The sequence below is a fragment of the Sinocyclocheilus grahami genome, unplaced genomic scaffold (genome assembly GCF_001515645.1).
Source record: "Sinocyclocheilus grahami isolate Dianchi unplaced genomic scaffold, SAMN03320097.WGS_v1.1 scaffold798.1, whole genome shotgun sequence".
NCBI lineage: Eukaryota > Metazoa > Chordata > Actinopteri > Cypriniformes > Cyprinidae > Sinocyclocheilus > Sinocyclocheilus grahami.
Genome location: NW_015505977.1, coordinates 274,535 through 298,400, shown reverse-complemented (window position 1 = coordinate 298,400; position 23,866 = coordinate 274,535). Strand labels below are relative to the sequence as shown.

The window sequence follows — 23,866 nt, the reverse complement described above, 5'->3', positions numbered from 1 at the left end:
TAATGTAATGTGTGTCCAAAAAAGCCATCTAACAAATAAGTCATTTTGATGACAGAGCATAAATCAGACATGTCAGTGGTGTTGACAAAATTAACACCACTGTAGGATAGGCTGTCGAATGGTTTTCATGTTCCACATTTCATGTTAAATCAAAAACACATTCCTGAATAGAAGTCATTTAAAAAAAATTTGGGAGTTGCTATGAAATTTAAACTGGGCATATTAGGTTTGTCTCAAGTTCTTGTTTATGGAAAGGATACATTTGAAAAGTACGACTGTTACAAAACAAAGTTTTATTCTTAGTGCGCAAGTTTCAAGGCATTGCTCCATGTGTATTGAAAGGTGAGAGAGGTCAGCAGAATGCCAGTCAGCTGTTCTAATGCATGGCTTATAGGGTCCCATCGGTGTAAAATTGGTCACATAGGATAGGGCAGGGTGACTGACTGAGCAGATATCATCTGTCTTTATCACATGTGCTCTCCTCTTTTACATGCACCTTCTTGCCATACAGCCGCACTCTGTGTGTGTTATTTCGGACCCATATGAATGTTTTAAAGACAAAATGCTTTTTTTGTCATTTTATTGTAGTTTTAAAGAACTTAATATAGTAGCTGTAACGTTTTTGTTGAGTCACTTTAATTGTTTTGTTCTTAATTTTTAAGTGTTGAAAGGTCGCATTTTCCATAATTTAGGTTCATCTAGATTTTTACTTTTTCTCTGTAGTAAAGTTACAAAAACTGTTAAAATCAGGGAAATTGTACATTGTGCTTTCTCTTTGTACCTTAAAAAAAATAACACTTAAAATATTTTCAAATCATATTTGGGGATTTATGTGTATATTGCCACAGATAATATCCAAAATCCATACCAAATCCACTTGATGAATAATTACGACCATGATCACAACAAGTGGTTGAAATGGTATCTGCCATTAAACAGCTCAATTTCAGGTATATTTGAACAATAACAAAATGCAAAACGATACCTGAAATGCCAAAAATGGAAAAGGTAACATACCAAAAAAACAAACCAAACAATCGTACCAATAAAAAACATTATCAGAACTTTATTGCAAGACTTGATTAAAGAGAGACAGAGTTTTGAAAGGATTCATTAAGGTATCAAGTAGTCAAAAATGGCCCTAGAATTGAAACACCTTCTATGATTAATCCTCCATAGATGCAGATCTTCTTATCTGCAAACACCAGGGTCCCACATGCTGCACCCGCAAGATGGAAGAGAGCTACTACGCCGCTGCCAAGAGAGACACACTCCAGAACATTCTCTCCTATAGTTTCGAACTCAAATATCTCATCCTGGGCCATGCCTCTTCCTTCCAGGGTACGTATCGATATCGAGTGGAGCTTATCTGTTGAATAAATACTAGGCCATGTGCTGTTTGCATTTGCAGCAGGAGCAAGAGGTCATGGGATCAAGTCCCTGCCACAGCAGGTGGTTCACACGTTCACTGCATGCTGTGGCTTTGTATGCATGTATGGGAGACACCAGGGTGGTGTTATGAGTCGTATACCGTGACTTTCCAAGGGTTACTTGGAGATTTGCTTTTTGTCCACTGTTTTTCACACTCTCAGAATGATCCTTTATCTGCCTGATGTCTCCTGTGAAGCAGTACATGTGCTTCTTAGAGGTTGATTGGCGCTTTAGGATTAGGACAATGCTTTTCAGAATCAGTGTTTGAATAAAACGTACAAAAAGAAGCAATCAGAAAGATGTTTCTCACACACACACACACACACACACACACTTAGACTGACTCCATGCATGTCATTATCTACTCCAGGGCATTTTTATGTATAACATTAGACATAAGACGCTTCAAATTTACAAGTCCTCGCCCAACCAAATATTTAAGTTCATCCAATTTGTCCGCCCAAACGTGCACAAAAACCCTTTCAGGTTCACAGGAAAAGGACACTGTCGCCGTCCTCTCTGTCTTTGCTGCCAGCCGAGTGAATATTTAACGAGTTTAAAGCAAACGAAAAGAAAAATGTTGAAATTCTTGGCGTATCCATGGAGATCCGTCTCAGTGCACTTCAATGTATTGCTCTATAATGAGAGCTTTTGAAAAGATCAGTTGTTTTTTTCTGCTACTTTTCGCATGGTTGTAGCTGGTGTCCTGTTTAAAAGAAAGAAGGTCTGTAAAGTGTTTTTCATTCCCACGTGAAAGAGGATTTTTAATGTAGACCGCTTTTTGTCTATATGCCTGGGTAAAGTAATAATTCAAGTATGAACGAAAATTTCTGAAAGAAAATCATACTGGTAAGAACAGAAGTTTTGGGTGAACTAACTCTTAAACAGACACACTCCCAAGAGAGTCAAAAGTAAATATCTTGCAGAATTTCTTTTTCTTAATGGGTCCAAAAACGACGCCAATGATGAGACATGTGAGAACCAAAGATGTTTGATATTGCTGACGTCAATCCTAAAATGCAGGCAGGATGATCTGTTAAAGATTTGAGAGTGAGTACATTTTGGGGTGTTTCTATTTCTTTAAAAAGTCCTCTCTGTTTCTTTAAAAAGTAATTTCACTGTAAAGCAAATCACATACCATCTGTCCAACAAAGCCCAACTATCCTCTCCAACCTAAAAGGCACTAAAAATTCTGTGTGATGTCTTCTCTTGATATAAATTCAGTCCTTGACCATGGAGTGAGTGGAGTTACTCTGACACTGATTTTTTTTTTAAAGTAGGACCCACATCAAATCCAGTAGGCACTGAGTTAATAGAGTGATCAGGGGTATGGTCATCCAAGTTGACCCTACTGTCCATCTTCTTGGAACATCCTGCTGTCTTAGAGGTGAGAGGTCAGTTGTGGTGGATCCTGGGCACCCTCGGTGATCCCTGCGATCTGCGTGACCTCCCCCCACATGCCTTCATGGCCCAGAACCATATGAGAAGAACCCCATTACATTATCTGGGCATAATCCCCTGCCATGTCACCTGATACTGAAGTGTTTGGATGTAGTTACCAGGATACTCCCTAATCTGAATTTTTAGGCATCTAGTGCTACAAGTGTTTGATTTGAACCATTTTTTAAATATAGATTTACTGCTAAGTGCTTAAACATGTTTCCAGTACCAGCCACCTGAAATTCTTCATACAAACCACACGTCCCGACTCTGATGTATGGGGCATGAGTGAAGGGATCAAGATATAGTTTCTGACCTGAAAAGGTTACTCACATATTGTTGGAATTACAGGATGCCTGGAGAGCCATCGAGAGATGTGAATGCCAGTAGCAAGAACACTGATGGATCATTTCAGAATCTCTGCCAGTTTTCTTGCAAAACCTCAAAGGCTTGTTATAGGAAGATTCTTATGGGTGTCTTTTAGTACTGTGAGCCAAACAGGTGTTCTTTTGTTCCTCCATCAATAAAGAGCAATCATAACTTTTGGCTTGCTGTTTGCATGCTAGTTATTCACAGAGAAACAAGACGGAGCTGGAATGCTTTGGTCGTTATGAATGAGATGACATTAAAGCAAACTACACTTTGAAGGGTTCTACCAGCTGTCAACTTAAGTACCCGTCTGTCACATGTCACACAAAAGTTAATATGCCATTGTAAATAATGCATATGTTACAATTGACTATGATCCTCAACTTCCATTTGCAACCCGGAGGCATAGTGAAGTATAAGATGTCACCCTGACTGCTAAAATTGGTAATAAGCTAGTCACATGTGTCACATATCTCCAAACTAACCTTCAGCCCAATAGCGCCAGCCCAAAAGATCCATGGATTAAGTGTTGTCAGCTTCCATTAGTCCAATGGAAAGAGAGATTAGATGCATAAGAAAGAGTTGTAAGCAATGCTAGACAAGGCAGAGGTGTACTGTGACGGACTAGTATGTTTGACCCTCTCATAAATGTCAAACAAAATGAGACCTCTCATGTTACGAATGTTTATGCATGAAGGTTGGCTATGCTGTTTAGGGACGTTAATTTAAGTGCTTGTTCAGTCCAGAATTTCTCTTTTACTTCCTCTTCCTGCAGATACCTTCCATTCCCTGCTCTCCTTCACTCTAAATCATACCTACTCGCTCTTCGACAGCACCTACGGGGCGATCTCTCAAGACGCTAAACCCTTGGTGTCTACCCTCTTCTCTGACCTTGACCTCTACCTCCGTGGTGAGGCCAACATCTCTGTAGAACACTCAGTCCACAGTTTCTACGACAAACTTTTCCCATTGGTATACCAACACTTGGTCAATCCGGGCTTGGGTTCAAATGTTTCTACCTGGTCCTCTGAAGGAAGCGAATGCCTACGTGCCACTCGGCATGACATCAACCCCTTTGGCCCTCACCCACAAGAACTTGCTCAGGGACTGTCTAGGGCACTAGTGGCCGGTCGTGCCCTCAGTCGGGCACTGGCGATGGGGTCCGAGGTTCTGAATGCCCCCGAATCGGGGGGAATGGCGCGCCAATGTGGACGTGCACTGGTGCGGATGCTGTTCTGTCCGCACTGCCGTGGATTGACCCTGATCCGGCCTTGCGGAGGCCTGTGTCTCAATGTGATGCGGGGTTGCCTGGCAGGTCTAGCTGAGCTGGATGGGCCCTGGAGACGCTATGTAGCATTGCTGGAGGGGCTGAGCGGGGCACTGTCAGGGGGATACGAAGTGGAACTGGCACTTCTACGCATCCGGGAAGGAATTAACGATGCCATCCTTACTGCGCAACTCCATGGACCACATCTCAGCGCCATGGTGAGTCATGCTTCTCTGATTCATAGAACACGTTTATTTTTATTCCACAAATGAGCTGCACCATATGCTGGACTAATCAGGTCTAGCTTGCATGCACTTGCAGCAGCATGTTCAGTGATTGGTGCATATCAAATGTCTCACCCAATCAGGCTATGCAGTTGCAAGGCTGCAGTTTTATTCAACTGCTATTCTTGCATGTACTTAAATCTTAAATTGATAATTCTTATAAATGAGCTTTTAGCGTAAAAATACTTGGTCTTATTCTCAATGGTGTTATGAAGTCTTGCAATTATTATATCTACAAGGGGTTTATTATTAGCTCAATGATTAGGAGTGTGATTATGTGGTAATATGAAACGCACTGTAAAAAAAATGTGTTGGTCATGACAGTGTGACTATGGCTGTCTGTAAGTGAATACCCAGCCGCCCACCCTAGGCTATTCATACCATCAACGCCAGAGTCTGTGTTCACGACATAGGACGACCGTCTGTCGGTCTCTCTCACTCGATTCTTTCACTGGAATCATGGCTAAAGGGGCCACAGGGGTTAAGGGTTTTGTGACAGCTCAGCTTTGCACCCATCATGTCCTGGTGATGACAGCTCTATATGGGTAGGTCAAGTTTGAGACCGCATTCCCACAAATCTCTCTCAAAGAGCATAGACTTGCCAGTCAGAATGGGAGATATTATTACTTAAGCCCACAACCGCAGCCCCCATAAACGCCAACCCCAAACTTACTGCTCTACAATGGAGGCTGCTTGTGGGAGTTTGACCCCCCTTAAACACTCCATCACTGGATCAAATGTTGCTCACTCACTGATGCCAGGCTGGAATGACTTCGGGCTCGCGTTACCTGGTCTGGACCCAGGCTTAAGTTAGATACAACCCTAGTGGAATTGACCTGTAGACTGATCAATGAAGTTATGATTTGGCCAAAACAAAAACTACACCAGTGGTTCCGCTTTGGGACACAGAACTTACATTGGACATCAAGTGGCAGCCCAACATAGAAGCAAAGTTACAAAAAATTTAATTGTGATTTGTTTTATGCTGTTAGAAGCTGCACAACCCATGTGTATCATCACCTATTTGATGTGGTTTTTATTTACCTGCCTTTCATAGATCTGTTCATGGTTTTTCAGGATAAGAACCCAAAATAAGTCATGATACTTGTCCATGTTGGCATTTAGCTCATTTGGTTAGCTTCTGCCAAGTTATGGATGAATAACAAAAAATACTGCTTTTTTCCCCTTTTTTTTCTTTTGTATATTGCTTTATTTACTGTAACCACAGAAATGATCGTTTATGCTAATGTCACAATAAGGCTCCTTATGCAGTGGTCAGGATATAATTCATACCTGTGATGTGTTACAAATTGCATTCAGTCACATTTCAGAACACAAGCTTGCATTGCGAGAAGCATTTGCGCTTACATATTAGCATTTGGGGACTTAGATGTACACTACAAATGAAATCAGGTTCGTTATAATGCTGTTGTTAATTGTAAAAACAATGAGATTCTGAAGAATAACTTGTGATATCTTCATTGTTTATAAGATATCTATATGTGCCGCCCAGCACTGGCATTGACATGGAGGACTATGTGGTCTCTCCAGTCCCTCACGCTGCATGTGGTCTGGCGCTATCTTGGTGCTGCTTGAGTTGTTTGGGTGTTGTCTGGTCACAATCAGCCTGATGTCCTGCATGCAAATTCACCTCTGGACAAAGACGGCTCCCGTGAACCAGCCGGCCCCTTCCCAAAATGCAATGCAGCTAGCGAGGGGCCAGAGTAGGGGAATAAGAGAGCTCGGCTAATCCTTAGATAAATAAAGCTTTGTAGAAGATATACAAATACAAACACGTTTACAGGTGCTCACATTTATAACTTTTTAAGTCCTCATTCCGTTTTCTAATTTCTAGGATATAGCTAATATATGTCAGCTATGGCAAAACGGGCTATGATTGTCCAGCTTATTTTGACTTTTTTTTTTTATTTAGCGATGATGAGAGGCTGAATAAAAAGAAATACACATTTTATGTATACAAAAATGTTCACATATAATAATTCAGTATCCAATACAGTGAAAGTTTGAACTTATTGTGCACGTTTGTTCTAACTAGAAATCAATAATATTGTAAATATTAATAGAGTGATATTGTGCCATTTATTAGTGGCCACTAGATGGAGTAATCTCTTTGAATTGGTGTGAGTCAGTTCACAGAGGCCTAAATTGTGCCATTCGCCGTTTTTTTTTTTTTCTCTTACATACTTTTTCAAACACATAATAATTCTTCATATCTCTTTCAGGTGGGTAAAGTTTGTGGTTCCTTGACTGAACCGGTTTCCTCCACTCCAGTCAGTCCCACCTCAAGAAGTGTGACTCCTTCAGTAAACCCAACCATTGAACTCCAACCCTCAGTCACATCCTCCAGTCCTACAACACTACCTACTACAGGCAACCAATTTGAGCACATAACACTAAAAAGAAGGTGAGAAAATGAGTCTGCATATAAATGGTATATGCATATAAGAGCATATAATGGCAAATGCATATAAGGTCACTGCATATAATTGTTGAACATATTTTGACCCTTTAACAAATTAAAATCCTTACCAATCAGATGTTTCAGATTGTAAATAGTAACTTCCCTGCTGTTTGTCTCTCTTTCTTCCATTTTCTTTTCTCTCAAATCTGCACTTGTCGATGACCCCAGGTCTCTGCCTCTGAAACCGTCCAAAAACGACAAACCCAGAAGCCTGAAAAAGATTTCAAAGTAAGCAGTAGCAATTCAGCTTCCAGGTTTCCAAGTTTTTTAAAAGAAAAATTCTCTCTAATTATTTTGTCATAAAATTATTTTGGCTGTCAGCCGAAGAATGTTCTAATGATTTAATCCCACATCAAATAAACGTGTGCGAGCAAGGAAGAACACTGTCAGCATTAATAACAATCACAAACGAGTACGGGAGGCCAATCTGCCGCTTGTGTCTATCAGTGTTTGGGCATGTTTGATTAGCGTGATGAATGAGGCAAAACTGGTTGTAGGCTACTGTATAATTATGCCTGATTTGATGGTTTTTGATAACTTCCTGAAAGCCTGAACTTCCTGCAGGGAGTTTATGGGCTACATCCAGCGGTACAAATCATTCTTCTCCACCCTGCCGGAGATGCTGTGCGAGGGGGAGGTGGTGATGGATGAAAACACCTGCTGGAGTGGAGAAGATGTGGTAGAGAGGTAAGCTTGGCTTGTCAGAAGGCATGAACTCAAATTTGCATGTTAATGCGAGGATTAATATGGGTCAATGACATGGCACTCATTTTATTTTAATACATTAAAAATGCACATAATATTAAATGATCTGACAAAGCAGTCTTAGGTTGTAAATCAGCAATTCATTATATGTGTGTGTATATATATATATATATATATAATGCTGAGATGCTAGCAGCTATCGTCGGATCATCAAGATAGAATGAGAGGTAGAGTTGAGTGTCATCAGCATAGCAGTGATATGAAAAGTCATGTTTCTGAATGACAGAACCTAGTGATGCCATTATATGTGTGTGTATATATATATATATATATATATATATATATATATATATATATATATATATATATATATATATTAGTGCTGGGCAACGATTAAATTTTTAATCGCGATGAATCGTATGATTTTTCTGCAATTAACCGCAATTAATTGCATTGTTATGCATAGAATTCAATAATGAATTCAAAAGTAGTGTATTGTGCACTTTTTCATCTAAAAGTACTGCTATATGAACAAAAGTGCAATAAAATTTGGTTTGCAAACACTTTAAACAAATAAGGTGCTTTTTTTTTACAGCAGTATTCATTTGACATAGTAGCAGTTAAAATATTTCTTGTAAATCTCAACTTAAACATTAATGTAATCAAATTAAATATAAAACATAGCGATTTGCCACTGCAGGGCATTAACGTTTTTATAGAAAATATTTTATAGTTTGTTATAGAAAAAAAACAAGAGTCAGAGTCCAGAGCCTCAATCATAACATTATAACAGGCACCTTCCGACCAGCACTATCCCGGGACCCAACACTTGTTGGCCGAGTGTGGGCGGGTAGAGGCTCGTGTGTGCGGGATGCGGAAGAATAAGGGTGTACTCACACTAGGTAATCTTAACCGTGCCCGAGCGCGTTTGACCCCAAAAGCCCAGTTCGTTTGACTAGTGTGATTGCTCCGTGCCGCACTCAGGCGCGGTTCGTTTAGCCGTCCCTGGCTCGGTTGGAGGAGGTGGGCCAGGATGTGGTATGCATGTAGTGTGAGCGCTAACCGCGCCAGAGCGTGGAACTTCTGATACGTGCAGCATGATTCCGTGAACAATTCTGGGCAGCAAACGTGATAGATCTGTAAAGCAATATATTGTGAGAGGGCCGTGTGTTACCGTGTCCCAAACGACTCAAAATAATAAACCACAAAACGATGCACTCCACTGTGCTGAGTGAGAGCGCTTCTCTGCTGCCTTCACTTGCTATCGGAAACTTCTTATTTCCCACTTATCAAGTCGTGACAAGTCGTTTGTGACTGTTGATGCTTAGCCTAAATAATTTTATCGGGAGCGCCGTTCATGTGAGCGCTGCTGCAGTCTTAGGCCCACTCCAAATGCTCTCATTGGTTGAGACACGTGATGACACCCATCCCAAGCCAGTACTGATCAACATCCCACCCCTCCTGTGACCCATGGTTTGTCTGTATGTGTATTCAGAGGCAGTGAGCAACGGACTTTAATAATATTTAAAAAAAAAAATAATATAATTAAAAACTGTGTTGATGCGCGATAAAATAATTGTCAGCGTTAATTAGCATTTAAGTGCATTTATGTGTATATGGCTAAACCATTAAATTGATAAAATATATATTATTTATTATTTCATTGGTATTTATTAGATCTTTGGTTACAGTACATGAAAATATTACAGTTAATACGTTTAAGTTAAGTTTAAGTTATTTAAAACAAATGGTTGAAAATATTGCTTGGCACATTCATTTTAAACTGAATACAAGATTTCTCAATTTCTTTAATTTGGACATTCTGGTTTGTCAGTGATCCATATTCCTGTTATGCTGACCAGAATATTAAAGATATTTGGGTCATGGTATTGGCAAGTTTTGTACATTTAGTTGATATAACATCAACATCATCATATCAGTTGCTTTGAGTGACTCTATACTCTATATTTTTCATAAACATGAGAATGTTTCTGTTTTCCCACCCAAAATGATTGTAATTGAAAGCAGTCAAATCAGATATCGCTCCAGAAAGGTCTCTATTTACTCTGTGAGGTCATGAAGTTCATAAGATGGCCAAGAGGAGTGTTGGTTGCCATGGATTATCGTGGCTTTTCTCCAGTCCTCATCCGGACGGAAGCTTCATTCAGAAAGTTCTGGAGCTCTATTGTGACACAAATGAGATTCCCTGAAAAACACACACTCAAAATAAACATTTGCTTATAGGCAGTTTTGCTATCAGCATATGTTCATTTAGACTTATTCTAACCAAAGCTATTTGCCACTGCCAGGGCATTAACATTTTTATAGAAAATGTTTGTTATTTTGTTATAGAAAAAAAACAAGAGTCAGAGTCCAGAGCCTCAATCATAACATTATAACAGGCACCTTCCGTATCCCGGGAGTGTGGGATGCAGGAGAATAAGGGTGTACTCACACTAGGCAATCTTAACTGTGCCCGAGCACGTTTGACCCCCAAAGCCCGGTTCGTTTGACTAGTGTGATTGCTCCGTGCTGCGCTCGGGCATGGTTCGTTTAGCCGTCCCTGTCTCGGTTGGAAGAGGTGGGCCAGAGCGCGGTTCCGTTATCTATAGATCAGTGAGGGTGAGCGCTAACTGTGCCGGAGCGCGGAACTTCTGATACCTGCAGCACAATTGCATGAACATTTCTGAGTAGCAAGAGTGATAGATCTGTAAAGCAATATATTGTGAGAGGGCCGTGTGTTACCGTGTCCCAAACGACTCAAAATAATAAACCACAAAACGATGCACTCCACTGTGCTGAGTGAGAGCGCTTCTCTGCTGCCTTCACTTGCTATCGGAAACTTCTTATTTCCCACTTATCAAGTCGTGACAAGTCGTTTGTGACTGTTGATGCTTAGCCTAAATAATTTTATCGGGAGCGCCGTTCATGTGAGCGCTGCTGCAGTCTTAGGCCCACTCCAAATGCTCTCATTGGTTGAGACACGTGATGACACCCATCCCAAGCCAGTACTGATCAACATCCCACCCCTCCTGTGACCCATGGTTTGTCTGTATGTGTATTCAGAGGCAGTGAGCAACGGACTTTAATAATATTTAAAAAAAAAAATAATATAATTAAAAACTGTGTTGATGCGCGATAAAATAATTGTCAGCGTTAATTAGCATTTAAGTGCATTTATGTGTATATGGCTAAACCATTAAATTGATAAAATATATATTATTTATTATTTCATTGGTATTTATTAGATCTTTGGTTACAGTACATGAAAATATTACAGTTAATACGTTTAAGTTAAGTTTAAGTTATTTAAAACAAATGGTTGAAAATATTGCTTGGCACATTCATTTTAAACTGAATACAAGATTTCTCAATTTCTTTAATTTGGACATTCTGGTTTGTCAGTGATCCATATTCCTGTTATGCTGACCAGAATATTAAAGATATTTGGGTCATGGTATTGGCAAGTTTTGTACATTTAGTTGATATAACATCAACATCATCATATCAGTTGCTTTGAGTGACTCTATACTCTATATTTTTCATAAACATGAGAATGTTTCTGTTTTCCCACCCAAAATGATTGTAATTGAAAGCAGTCAAATCAGATATCGCTCCAGAAAGGTCTCTATTTACTCTGTGAGGTCATGAAGTTCATAAGATGGCCAAGAGGAGTGTTGGTTGCCATGGATTATCGTGGCTTTTCTCCAGTCCTCATCCGGACGGAAGCTTCATTCAGAAAGTTCTGGAGCTCTATTGTGACACAAATGAGATTCCCTGAAAAACACACACTCAAAATAAACATTTGCTTATAGGCAGTTTTGCTATCAGCATATGTTCATTTAGACTTATTCTCTTTTGACTTCTGCAACACAAAATAACCACAATCGCTTTGCTTGAATGAACAAAGTTTTGTGATTCCAGATATATCCCTCTTCTGGCCTCATTTGCTCCTCAGCTTTGGCTCAGAGGTTAGAGATCCCACTCCCCATTCACCCCCTGGACAAATTGCTCCATCGCCGTCCACGCTACGGCAACAACGCAATGCTGGCACCATCCATACTGGAGGCCCAAACACTGGGTAGTCCTGGAGACAGGCCACTGTCACCATGGAGCAAACCGCTAGCTTTCTAATTTTTTTTTTTTTTTTTTTTTTTGTAAAATCTCTGTATTAAGATGAGACAAGTTTTTATTGTGTCAAACTGAATTGATTTGTCTAAAAGATAAAGATTTAGTAGTTACCTAAATGTCATCGATTGGTTAAATTTAGATAATGCTACATTTTTGCCACATGGCATTTAGGTGACCACTAATCTTTCTCTTTCAGAAAAAGTAACTCAGTTCGACATTATAAAAACGTGCTATGTATTTTCTAATACAGAAATTCCACAAACTACAAAAACAGATTAGCAAGCAGATTAGTCAATTTTCTCTATGCTAATGGTAACACTCTCCGTTTGTTGGTACAAAGACTATTGAAACAAAATACTAGCATACTGCTCAGTATACACTAAATACTGCCTTCTGTTTTACACATATGAGACAGAACATGCAAACAGCATGACAGTGCCAACATTCAAAACAGTAGTAGTATTAGCTTTCTATGTACTGAATAATACTAGCACATGCTGAACAACTAATCTAATCTTAATGCTAATCAACACTAAATGTTTCAAACAGTAGTACACTATATTACTTGTAGTGAGTTGCAAACACTTCTCTTGGAAATAAACAAGAGTTGTTTAGTTTTTTTATCCGTTTTGTATAAAATGTCTTAACATTTAACAGTGACATCACAGCTGATAATACAGTTCATTTGTCACACAGGAAATGGAAAGTCAAGTTAAGTGCAGTGCATTATGGGATTCCTTGCTGTGTTCTCTGTTGTATACTGCAAGTTTTGATGTAGTATACAGATTATTTGCATTCTGTGAACAGTATATATGCTATACGCTGCAGAAATAGTGAAATTAGCATATTAGCATGCTATTCTGGGCATAGCATATTTTCCTGTGTGCACAACCTCTTCAAATAAGTCAACACTGCCCCCTTTTGGACAAAATAATTCTTAGTTAATTGTTTGAACATTACATTCAACCATGTTTCAACCATGAGGCAAAAATCCCCACAAATGATTGCATGAAACTAATATATTAGCCGTCTAAAAATATACACAGGAAATGGAAAGTCAAGTTAAGTGCAGTGCATTATGGGATTCCTTGCTGTGTTCTCTGTTGTATACTGCAAGTTTTGATGTAGTATACAGATTATTTGCATTCTGTGCACAGTATATATGCTATACGCTGCAGAAATAGTGAAATTAGCATATTAGCATGCTATTCTGGGCATAGCATATTTTCCTGTGAGCACAACCTCTTCAAATAAGTCAACACTGCCCCCTTTTGGACAAAATAATTCTTAGTTAATTGTTTGAACATTACATTCAACCATGTTTCAACCATGAGGCAAAAATCCCCACAAATGATTGCATGAAACTAATATATTAGCCGTCTGCCACTTGGCCATAATAAACAGTGGGGTCAAAGAAATACATTGAGGAAAACGTGTTCACAAGATGGCTGAGCTTTCACACTGAGTTCAGTCCAAAACATGCATTTTTGGCTTGGAATTTTCAGGTCCATTTGGACGGCTATGTAACATTTCAAATTGAGCGAACAAGATCGTTTAAGAAAATGCTTAGCTGGAGTTGTGGTTCACCTCCCACTGCACACTGCAGTGTATGAATGGATGAATGTTTCGTAGGATGGTGGAGTTAACCAAGGAAATGTTAGCATGACTTATAACTTGGTGTCAGCCAGACTCCAAGCGAATGGATGTGTGAGGTTACTGTGGAAACAGTTTGTTTTTGTTTTCATTTCAGGCGACTGCCGTCCGTGGTCAAAATCTTTGGTATTTTGGGTTGTTTTTAGTTTCTCTCTTTTTCTCTCTCACATTTTATCCATTACTGACGCCACTGCTGAACTTTAACTCACATAAAATGGTGAACAGAATAGAAAAGTGAGGCCACTGCTGACTCACTCACTCACTCACTCACTCACTCACTCACTCAATCAATCGTCATGAAACGCTCCAGCCTCGATCTCAATGTTGTGACCTGCTTAGTTTTCCTTTCCTCTGTGGTCTTAGACTGGCCGTGTCCTCAATTTCAGCTCTATTAGATTATGTGTTTTCATTGAGGACCCGCCCTTATGCTCACCATAACACTTATTTTGGTTTTTAAGAGCTTACGACTGAATATGGTACAACCAATCGTGGTTTTAGGTGGTTTAGCCTGGTTAAGCTAGTGTTTAGCTGTACGATTGGCCTTAAGCTTGTAGTTGTGTTTTGTAACATGATAACTTGCTTATATCCAGTCTAAGCAGGTTATTAGTTAGTCCAAGTATGTCATTAACTGGTTCAAGATTCTCATTAGCTAATTCAAGATAGTCAACAAACCAATGTTTCAAAAACTACCCTGACCACCATAAGCTGGTATGAACAGCTGTTAGCTGGTTTCTTGCTAATCTAAAGGCCCGTTCACACCAAGGACGATAACTATAAAGATAATGATAAAGATATAGATCTAAAAATCGTTCTCAATATTAAAGAATAGCAGAGTCCACACCACAACTATAACAATAAAGACAAAGAGAAACGATATCGTTGGAATCACTTTCAAAACAATTTTTTTCCAGCTAATGAACGATAAAAAATTGACAGCCAATCAGAATCCATCCTGCTGTAACGAGCTCGAGAATTTAAAGTGGCAGATGCATGTGTGATTATAATAAACAGACGATATCGTTCGCTGGTGTGGACGCTTATATCGTTATCTTTATAGTTATCGTTCTTGGTGTGAACGGGGCTTAAGATAGTTTACCATGTTCATAGTACTTTGTCTAATTTTCACTCACTTTTGTACTTTTCCATATAAAATGACCAATCCGTGTAGCATGATAAGTTTAGCTTCACTGTAGGTCTACTTACACCTCTGCTTGATAGTAATGCAAATGCTAATACACAGTGTTTGGTATAATAATGATAGTGACTTCAAAACACCACAGTGCAGTTTTAGCATATTTAGCACCTGCTTAAACAGGACTGCGGTTGGTTAGTGGAATTATTATTATTCATTTTTTTTCCACTGAGATACTATTGCTCAACTATTTAGTAAATTCTCCACTGAGGCCATATGTAAACTTAGTGAACTATCTACCTAAACAGTATTTCATAGATGGGCCTTAGTGCTGTCTAAATGGGTTTCGATATATAGCATGCAAATGCCACATGATACGCTAATATTTGCAGTATTAATAGTGGCTGATTGACCTGAAAACCTGTAACGGATACTGTTACTGCATATAGGATATCCAGTGCTTGTATTACAACTTATTATTGAACTACTCAATTCCAAACAGCTGCTTTAATACAGAACAGCGCTGTTAGCTCTGTGCAGTTCAAAGCTGACTAGATATATTACAGCTGTCCTACATTAGCATGGGCCCTTCCCAACTTCATAGACCACAGACAATAAATAGGATGGAAAACTAGCAACCAGAAGATCTTACACCCGGTTATTACACACATGAGAAGGCACACAGCTGAATTCATGCTGACGTAAGACAGGATAGCATAGCTTACTCAGATGCTATACACCAAAGTTGTGTATTCTATAGAAAAGGACTTGTTGAAATATTAGCGTATGGCATCCGTTTGGGCTGTGTGTCATCGCCAAAGGCAATAACTTGTGGAAAAGCTGTTCTAAAGAATGAAGAAACCTCTAATGCACAGCTCATGAAGAACGGATATTGCTAGCTCATTAGGTGCTGAGTTTCATAACCTTCTGAGCAAACAAATGAGCTAATCCAATATAGCAGATTAATTTAATTGGAGCTTTGCTCCTCACAGGGGGATATGTGTGTGGTTTCTATGGGAAAATAAGCAGAGACCTCTTTGGTCTTGAGCTGGGTAAATATTTTTCTCTAACTTTTTTCTGGTTTGGATTCATTTAGCCGCTAATTATTGTGAGAAATGTGGGTGAGTGCAGTGACAGGCCCACCGCTCTAAACTGTAAGACCAATGTTCTCGCTAACACATCTGTTTGGAGAGTCTGATGTTCTTTGTAGCTTATTTGAAGCAGTTTGTCTGTGCCATAATCAAAGTACTTTATGAGGTGACTTGTTTGTTGTGGTCTTTCTTTTGTGTATGAACTCTTTTTAGGAAAAACAGGACTTGATTATATCAGTATTTGATTGGATTGTGTGTGGGTGAAACGTGGTAGGCTATGCTAATATTAGAGGCGCTTGTTGAGGCAATTTGAATTAACAATTGCTCATACTTGTGCTAAAGCTCACTGAAGTATCTATAGAAAGTTTGAATCTTGACAAGTATCTGCACTATTTTTGTCTAGAAATGATTAGTGATAAAACTGTATTTCTACTTGTTTAAACTAAAGTTGCGTGTATTTCTTAAAGGGACAGTTCACCCAAAAAATTATAATTCTGTCATTAATTACTAGTCCTCTATGTTTGTTCCAAACCCGTAAGACCTTCGTTCATCTTCAGAACACAAGAGCACAGAGCTTTCTGACCTTCCATAGACAGCAAGGGAACTGAAATGTTAAAGGCTCAGAAGGTAGTAAGGACAATGTTAAAATAATCCATGTGACAACAGTGCTATTCTCGTGAACACACGTCAAAGACTGACAAGGAAGAGAAGAAATTGTTGAATAAAGTTGTTATTTTTGTTTTCTTTGTGCACAAAAAGTATTCTTCGTAGCTTCATAAAATTTAACCACTGATGTTACATGGACTATTTTAATGCTGTCCTTACTACCTTTCTGGGCCTTGGACGTGGTAATCTCATTGCTGTCTATGGAGGGACAGAAAGCTCTCGATTTCATTGAAAATATCATAATTTGTCTTCCGAATGAAGATGAACCTTACTGGTTTGGAACGACATGAGGGTGAGCAAATAATGACAGTATTTTAATTTTTGGGTGAACTATCCCTTTAACAACCTCAAACAATTCCTTATCATTTACAGGCGTATTTTAGTTGATAGTTTTAGTCTCCAAAAGTTTGTTGTTCTGTCTCCTTTTTAGGAGTTTCTTAAGTTTTGACTTATTATTTTTGCCTGGCAAATTGAAAAAATCATACGTTGATAGTCTAGAATCTAGCAACCCCACCTCTTAAAACACTAGCAACATGCTAGCAACCCTAAATATAATTAGTTTTAATCAGTACTGACTGTACCAAGACAGGGTTGTAGTTGTTGTTGTTCCATCTTTTTTAAGGAGTTTCTTGAGTCTAGACTTGACTTGGCCCAGTACACTATCACCTAGAAATGTCCTAGCAATCATCCAGAACACCTGAGCATCCACCTAGCATAGTGCTAGCAACACTAAATCTAATTAATATAGTTAATTTAATTCATTCAATACTGACTGTACCAAAACTGGGAACATTTATTAAGACGTTCAATAGGGCCGCTTTTAATTGAACTAATAGCTATTCAAAATGGATATCTGAAGCCACTGATAGATCTCATCAAAAATGCAATACGCTCAAAATGAAGTGTGTCATGGAAATATTCATACTTCCTTTGAGTATCTGCAGAGAAATAAAGAAAATGAGCAGCCATTTCAACAGTCATGCTATAGTAAATTTCCATAAAAATGTCTGTTCGTTATGATCAGTCTTAAGGTTGGCTGTATGTTTATTGAAACACGTCGAGCAGATTGTTTCTTCTTTAATTATGCGCATATAAAGCACATTTGGTGAAGAAAGAAAGAACAAGCCAGTAAAAATTACAGTATTCACAGACAGCTCATTCTTCTTTTAAATAAGCCACATAATCCGCTCCTCTCATGTAATAAATACTCGCAAATCTCATCTCCATCGTACCTGTCGTCCAAATGCATTTATGCACGACAGCTAAAAGCACAAACCAACAAACAAGTCTATTTCATGTCGGTTCCTGACAAAGTGCTTCCACCTTGCAAAGTGAGCCGTGTGTTCGGATGCAGCATGAGGTGTCTGGGGTCATTATTTATTCACTTAGATTAGCTGTGGTGAAAACAGCGGGCCAATTCTCCCACAAGCATTCATTTATTGATGCGCAAGCACACGGCTGCATTATTCTGCCCTCCCGCTGCACTTTATATACCCCCCACTGTTAACCCTTTGATCCGTCTTTCTGACTGTCTGTCTCAAGGACGCTCGTGCTGGAAATAGCTTCTGTGTGATAATCCAGCAATTGGTAAAAAAAAAAAAAAAAAAGGATTTTGCATAAATTGATGGATGTGTGACATTTATTCTTCATAATATGGAAATTTTCAAGTTAAAAAAGGTGTTGCCCTTGATGAAAAGTTCCTTTATTTCAGTCAATATTTTGTCATGTCGAATAATTTCATGCTATTAAATTTTAATTGTAAAAAGAGTAGTGTATATATACTGTATATATGTGTGTGTGTGTGTCATATCATCATGTGTCATATTGTGCATTTTGGAAATTTTAATTGTGGGCTTTAAAATTGGGTTCTTGTCATTTGGCCCAAAAATAACCACCTAGCAACACCCTAGAAACCACATTCTAGCATTCTAAATATGATATCATATTACGTTTTATGTTAACTTTGGACCTTTTAAGTTTTGGCTTTAAAATTGGGCTCATTTGACTTGGACCAGAAAGTAAACACCTAGCAACACCGTAGCAACCACATGGCAACATTCTAGATATGATACATATCATATTAAGTCTATGCAAACTTTAGACTTTATAATTGTTGGCTTTTAAAATTGGGCTCATTTGACTTGGACCAGAAAGTCCAAGCAACCACATGGCAACATTCTAGATATGATACATTACATATCATATTAAGTTTATGCAAACTTTGGGCCTTTTAATTGTTGGAATTTGAGCCCACTTGTTTACAACTATCATTGCAAGTTTTGTAGAGGCAACCAACAGTATTATGTTATTGTCCATTTACTTCTGTTACTTTTGCTCATTAGAGTCGATTAAATCCCTGCAGCTCTGCATGTTTGTAATCTATCCACCGTACCACCCAGTCATATCTGTATTTAAAGTTCACACTTTGTGCTTAATCAAAGTCTTAACCTATCTGCCCTGCCTGAGCTTGACCCATTGATCTTATAGGCTGCTGAACATGGCACTCTGACAGTCGCCATGGCAACCAATGTTGAGATGTCCCCCCGAAGAGTGATGACCTAGCGAGACCTTTTCCTCAAGTTTGTTTCCTCATCAACATCCTTCATTGAATAGCATTGTCAGGGATCCATAAAATAGTTTTATTGTCAACCTGTCTGAATCTATTGTGCTTTCTCGAATACTGTTTAGTAGGTCAGCATGTTGTGTTGCTTGCCTTTGTTGCACCAACTTGGCCTTTGTTGAAGGACGCCCTCCATTTGCCTCCGTTAACGTCTCTAATAAAAGGGCACAGGGTCAATACCTATATTTGCAGCACAGTTGTGTCTGCAGGCTTCACCGCAGGCTTCATAATGAATCATTTATGTGGGTGAAATGGCTGTCTGAACATCTGATCAATCCTTGGGCCTGTTTCTAATAGACAAGCCTTGAGCATTCCCTGCATTTTTAGGAATCCAGACCTCAAAATTGGGAGATCATTATCATCAGACCAAAGAGTGCTTGATTTCTGTACTGGTAACTTATCTCTTGCTCTGTTTCTGCTGCAGTTATACAGGTCACGTGGTGGGGAATGGACTGCAAGCCCAGAAACACAACCCAGAGATAAAGATCAGAAGTGTGGATCCAATCCTGGTCAACATGAAGGAAAAGCTAGAGCACTTCAACCAGGTAGGTCTCAAAACACCTGAGGTCAGAACATCCATCCTCCCACATTGAACCAAAACATAGGCTCTTAACCCTAACCCTAACCCTCTAACCTTAAGCTAAACAAAATCATTGTAGTACTGAAGCCAGGTGCATTTTGGTGCAGTTTTTGCAATACGTTTGTCGAGATATTGGGGGCAGCTTTGAGGAATTCATATGAGATGTAATCAACTTTGATTGTGTAGGGTGAACATGCATTGTGCGACTTCTGATAATTAGGAGGTTCTGAGACTTTGAACACATTACAAATCAGTTGAACTGACATGAAGAGTTCCTTGAATTTCCGAAATGACTTAAATGTCCAAAATGTTTAGCTAAGGTTAAAAATTATCGGGAGCTTGTAATACACAATGCAAGCCGCTGCCGTATGATATTTAACAAGTTCCACCTGATTTCCTTTGACGCAAAGTAAATCAAATAAATTTAATTGGGATTAATCAATCAAACTACAAGCTAAAATCATGCATGTACGCCAGTGGTGTGCAGTGGTGTTCTGAAATGAGGAGATCAAGTTTTGTTTGTTTGTTTGTTTTTTAATAAAATGTAAATTCATGTCCCAGTCATATTTTCTTGGTTAAATAAATATTACTTACACTTACACTATTTTATATTTTTACATTAACCGTGTAATCAATATTCTATTTATGAAAGCCAAGTATGAATCTTATCAAGCTTAGTTTTAAGCATTTTACATTTATTCCAAAATAATAACTCAAGCTGCCAACAATTTAAACATATTTTTACTTGTGAACTTATGTTCAGCTATTCTTTTTAATACTTAACTTTTAACTATTTTTAAATTTTTCGGATCATCAGTCATCAAAGTTTGGTAAATATTTGTCACAGGCACTGAGATTTACTTTCAATTTCACGTGACTTTCCCCCATTCATTCTCAATTACCCCCCAGGAAACCCACCTTACGCTTTAGGGGGTCTCTTAAAACTCAATGGGCTCAGGGGAGGCGAGAAAGTCGCGGACTCCAGCTGTAACTTTACCTGCTGGTGTTGCTGTAGGACAATGTTTCTTTAGAAAACGAGTGACATATACTTTTTAATGTTATATTTTGTAATATTTGCGTTGTTTTATTTTTGTACTACAAATTTTTTCTCATCCAATATTTTGAGGAGACACTGCCTCCCTTGCCTCCTCCAAAAAATTGCCCCTGATGTACGCCCATCTTTAGTGACAAGCCTTACGATGAATGTTAAATAAGATCTTAAGATCTGACAGGGTGTGAAATTTTTTGGCGACAGTTCTGCAGTGCAACTTCTTACAACGCTCCTACAACAACCATCTACCGAGGAACCAATGAAGGGTTGTTTGGATTTTTGTGGTAATTTTGCTTGTCAGTGAGGATGTCAAAACACAATTGATAAGTCAGTGCTGTCCGTTATGACTTAAGTTTACTAAGGTGTACCCTATATCCTGAAGTCAAAGACCATTAATGGTCTGTTTCATCTTTTAACCAAGATCTTACCAGAGTCATATTGAACAATCTGACAAAAAGTTAAAAGTACAGCTATGGCTCATGTGCATTTCTTTTTATAAAACGTTCCCTGAATGTTTGCTTTGTGAGCCAAAAAGAAGACATTAAGAACCACCAGAAGCACTAGTTTCAAGCTTGCCCACCAAACAAAAATAGTCCAACTCAACGCCAGCGCACATGTCAAGAGTGGTGAGACGGTGTCATTAGTCCAGGGTTTGCTCTGTGATCAATCTGCAGCAACATCAAACCAAGCATCCTCAGCGGGAGTGTTGAAGACCTCCTTGGTATGATGACAAAGTCTGTCGCTACTGCATCTGCGTTTGGGAGGGTACAGCTCAGTTGGCCCTCTGGAAGCCATTTTGTAATGTCTTTCATTGTTCCATTAAAACCAGACATTTTGGTTCCACATTATGTCCAAACCCAACCCAGCCCTGGCCGTGTTGCTTTGCTGTGAGGACTTGCGTCACTGGCAGGCAAGAAAGCTGGGAAAGTACAGTAGATTTCTGTCAGGGGTTGAGGAGAAGGTCACTTTGAACTGCTTGTGAAATTATACCCATTATTCCCTTAGGTCTTCAAGACCCTGGTGAGGTCTTGGGAGGTTTTTTGCTCTCACAATGACCTGTGGAAGTTTTTAGTGGCTGACTGGTATTTAATTAACCTATGCTGCGTAAAAACCGACAGGTAAAATATGTCATTGGTGTACATCTAATAGTAATACATAACCTTGATGCTCTTGCTGGGGGGGATGTGTTGGAAAATTGACTAAAAACATACAAGCATACTACTCTTGCTATAGGCCGTATGCATCAGAGAAGCAAGTGCGTTGCCAGGGTTTAAATTTGGCCGGGGCCGTCCTGGGTTTGAGCACCGGCACATTGACTCCGGGGCTCGACATTAACGCTTCATTAACGCCAGACAAGTAAGCATCCTGAGGTAAAAAATCTAAATGAAAAGTTTTTATATTTAAAATGCAGTAAGTTTGGCAACATCACACAACGTTTTTACCATTACGACTGTTTAATATTTCAATAACCAGTTCAATAAGCAAGTACAATAATATTAGGTAACTTACATTTTAGGCGGAACCACAGCACATCTCACAGAAACCAGCAGATTCATTGCTGAATGATTCCGTGTTTTGAACGAATCGGTTGAGTCAAAGTTTCGTTAGCCCATGCATAAACATCTGATGAATCAGCCGTTTGAACGAATCGTTTGAATGAACAACTCAGTGACTCACTCATTAAACGCCCATCACAAGATCTCCTAACCGAAGATCACATGATCTTCAAGTGATTTATTATTATTATTATTAGGGCTTCATGTTAATGTTCATTTAATGTTTATGCTAAAAAAGTGCATATAGCTGGCAATTGTATTAGTTGTTTGTTGATTTTCAAATATAAAACTTATTGAAATGTTTTCAGTGTGTGTATCAGTTCTTTTTGAACGTTTTCATCTAATTTGAACAAAACCGTGATAATATTGATAATCGTGATAACTTTGGTCACTATAATCGTGATATGAAATTTTCATACCGTTACATCCCTAGTAACCATCTAAACAATTTTGTCTTTGAACATCCGTTTTTGCGCTATATATTTCTATAGCTGCTGTTGAAGATTAATGAGCTGGTGAAGTGGATTTATTTATTGTAGAGTTAACAAAAGTTATCATGAGCATTGTAATGTTTGATAATGTTATAACAAATGTCAGTAGACCGGGAAGATTTTTTGAAATGAGCGGTTCATTCATAACTTCGTACGACCTTACTTTCATGCCGTGTAAAAGCAAACAGAAGTCCGAAGACAAAGAGTGCTGTGCTGAAAAGGGGCGGAGCTACATAAGGCCAGTTTATGGCAGTAAAAGTATTATACTAGCATGCTATTTTGAATTCAGTATATGAATGCAGACGCTTTTAAGTAAGCTTAAGCTTTTTTTGTGTTTGTTCATAATGCAGCGTAGATTTTATGCATTTCCGCGTAATACCTAGCGGGTATTAGCATAAACTGTTTTCTGTTTTGTTTTTCAGGCTAATTGTTGTCATGCTGGACAATCTTGGATGTTGTACTTGGAAGCAGAAGTCCTGGAGTGCGAGGAACCACCACCCGGGCCACCCGGGCGTTTGTGTCCTTCGCCCGGGACATCCACTGCTGGGGCGCATGGTCAGTGACGAGGGTGAACCGGCGGCCCCACAGGTAATATTTTAACTCCAGGACTGCCCACTTTATGGCCAGGGCCTCTTTCTCCAGGGTGGCGTACCTGGTCTCCGCGGGGGAGAGTTTCCGGCTGATGTAGACTATGGGGTGTTCCTCTCCATCCCGGAGCTGGGAGAGGACTGTCCCTAAACCAGTGCCGGAGGCGTCCGTATATAGGGTGAAGGGGCAGCCGAAGTCTGGGGCATGCAGGACCAGGGAGGACGTCAGGGCCGTCTTGAGGGCCTGGAAGGCGGCTTCGGTCTCGGGAGTCCAGTCTATCTTCTCCGGCTGCCCCTTCTTGGTAAGGTCTGACAGGGAGCAGGCTATAG

General features: G+C 39.2%; 1 protein-coding gene across 2 annotated transcripts in view; it reads left to right on the top strand.

Moving 5' to 3' along the window:
* Window positions 1-23,866, top strand: part of LOC107561907 (glypican-5-like) — a 58,075-nt gene that overhangs the window by 1,084 nt on the left and 33,125 nt on the right. For both annotated transcript variants that reach the window (XR_001605931.1, XM_016246444.1), the window contains exons 2-7: window positions 1,180-1,341; window positions 4,016-4,725; window positions 7,035-7,216; window positions 7,442-7,501; window positions 7,838-7,960; window positions 19,696-19,816. Coding sequence is in view for 1 of the 2 variants with exons in the window: in XM_016246444.1 (XP_016101930.1) it covers window positions 1,180-1,341; window positions 4,016-4,725; window positions 7,035-7,216; window positions 7,442-7,501; window positions 7,838-7,960; window positions 19,696-19,816 (1,358 nt within the window). In the remaining variant the exon portion in view is untranslated. The remainder of the gene's footprint in view (window positions 1-1,179; window positions 1,342-4,015; window positions 4,726-7,034; window positions 7,217-7,441; window positions 7,502-7,837; window positions 7,961-19,695; window positions 19,817-23,866) is intronic.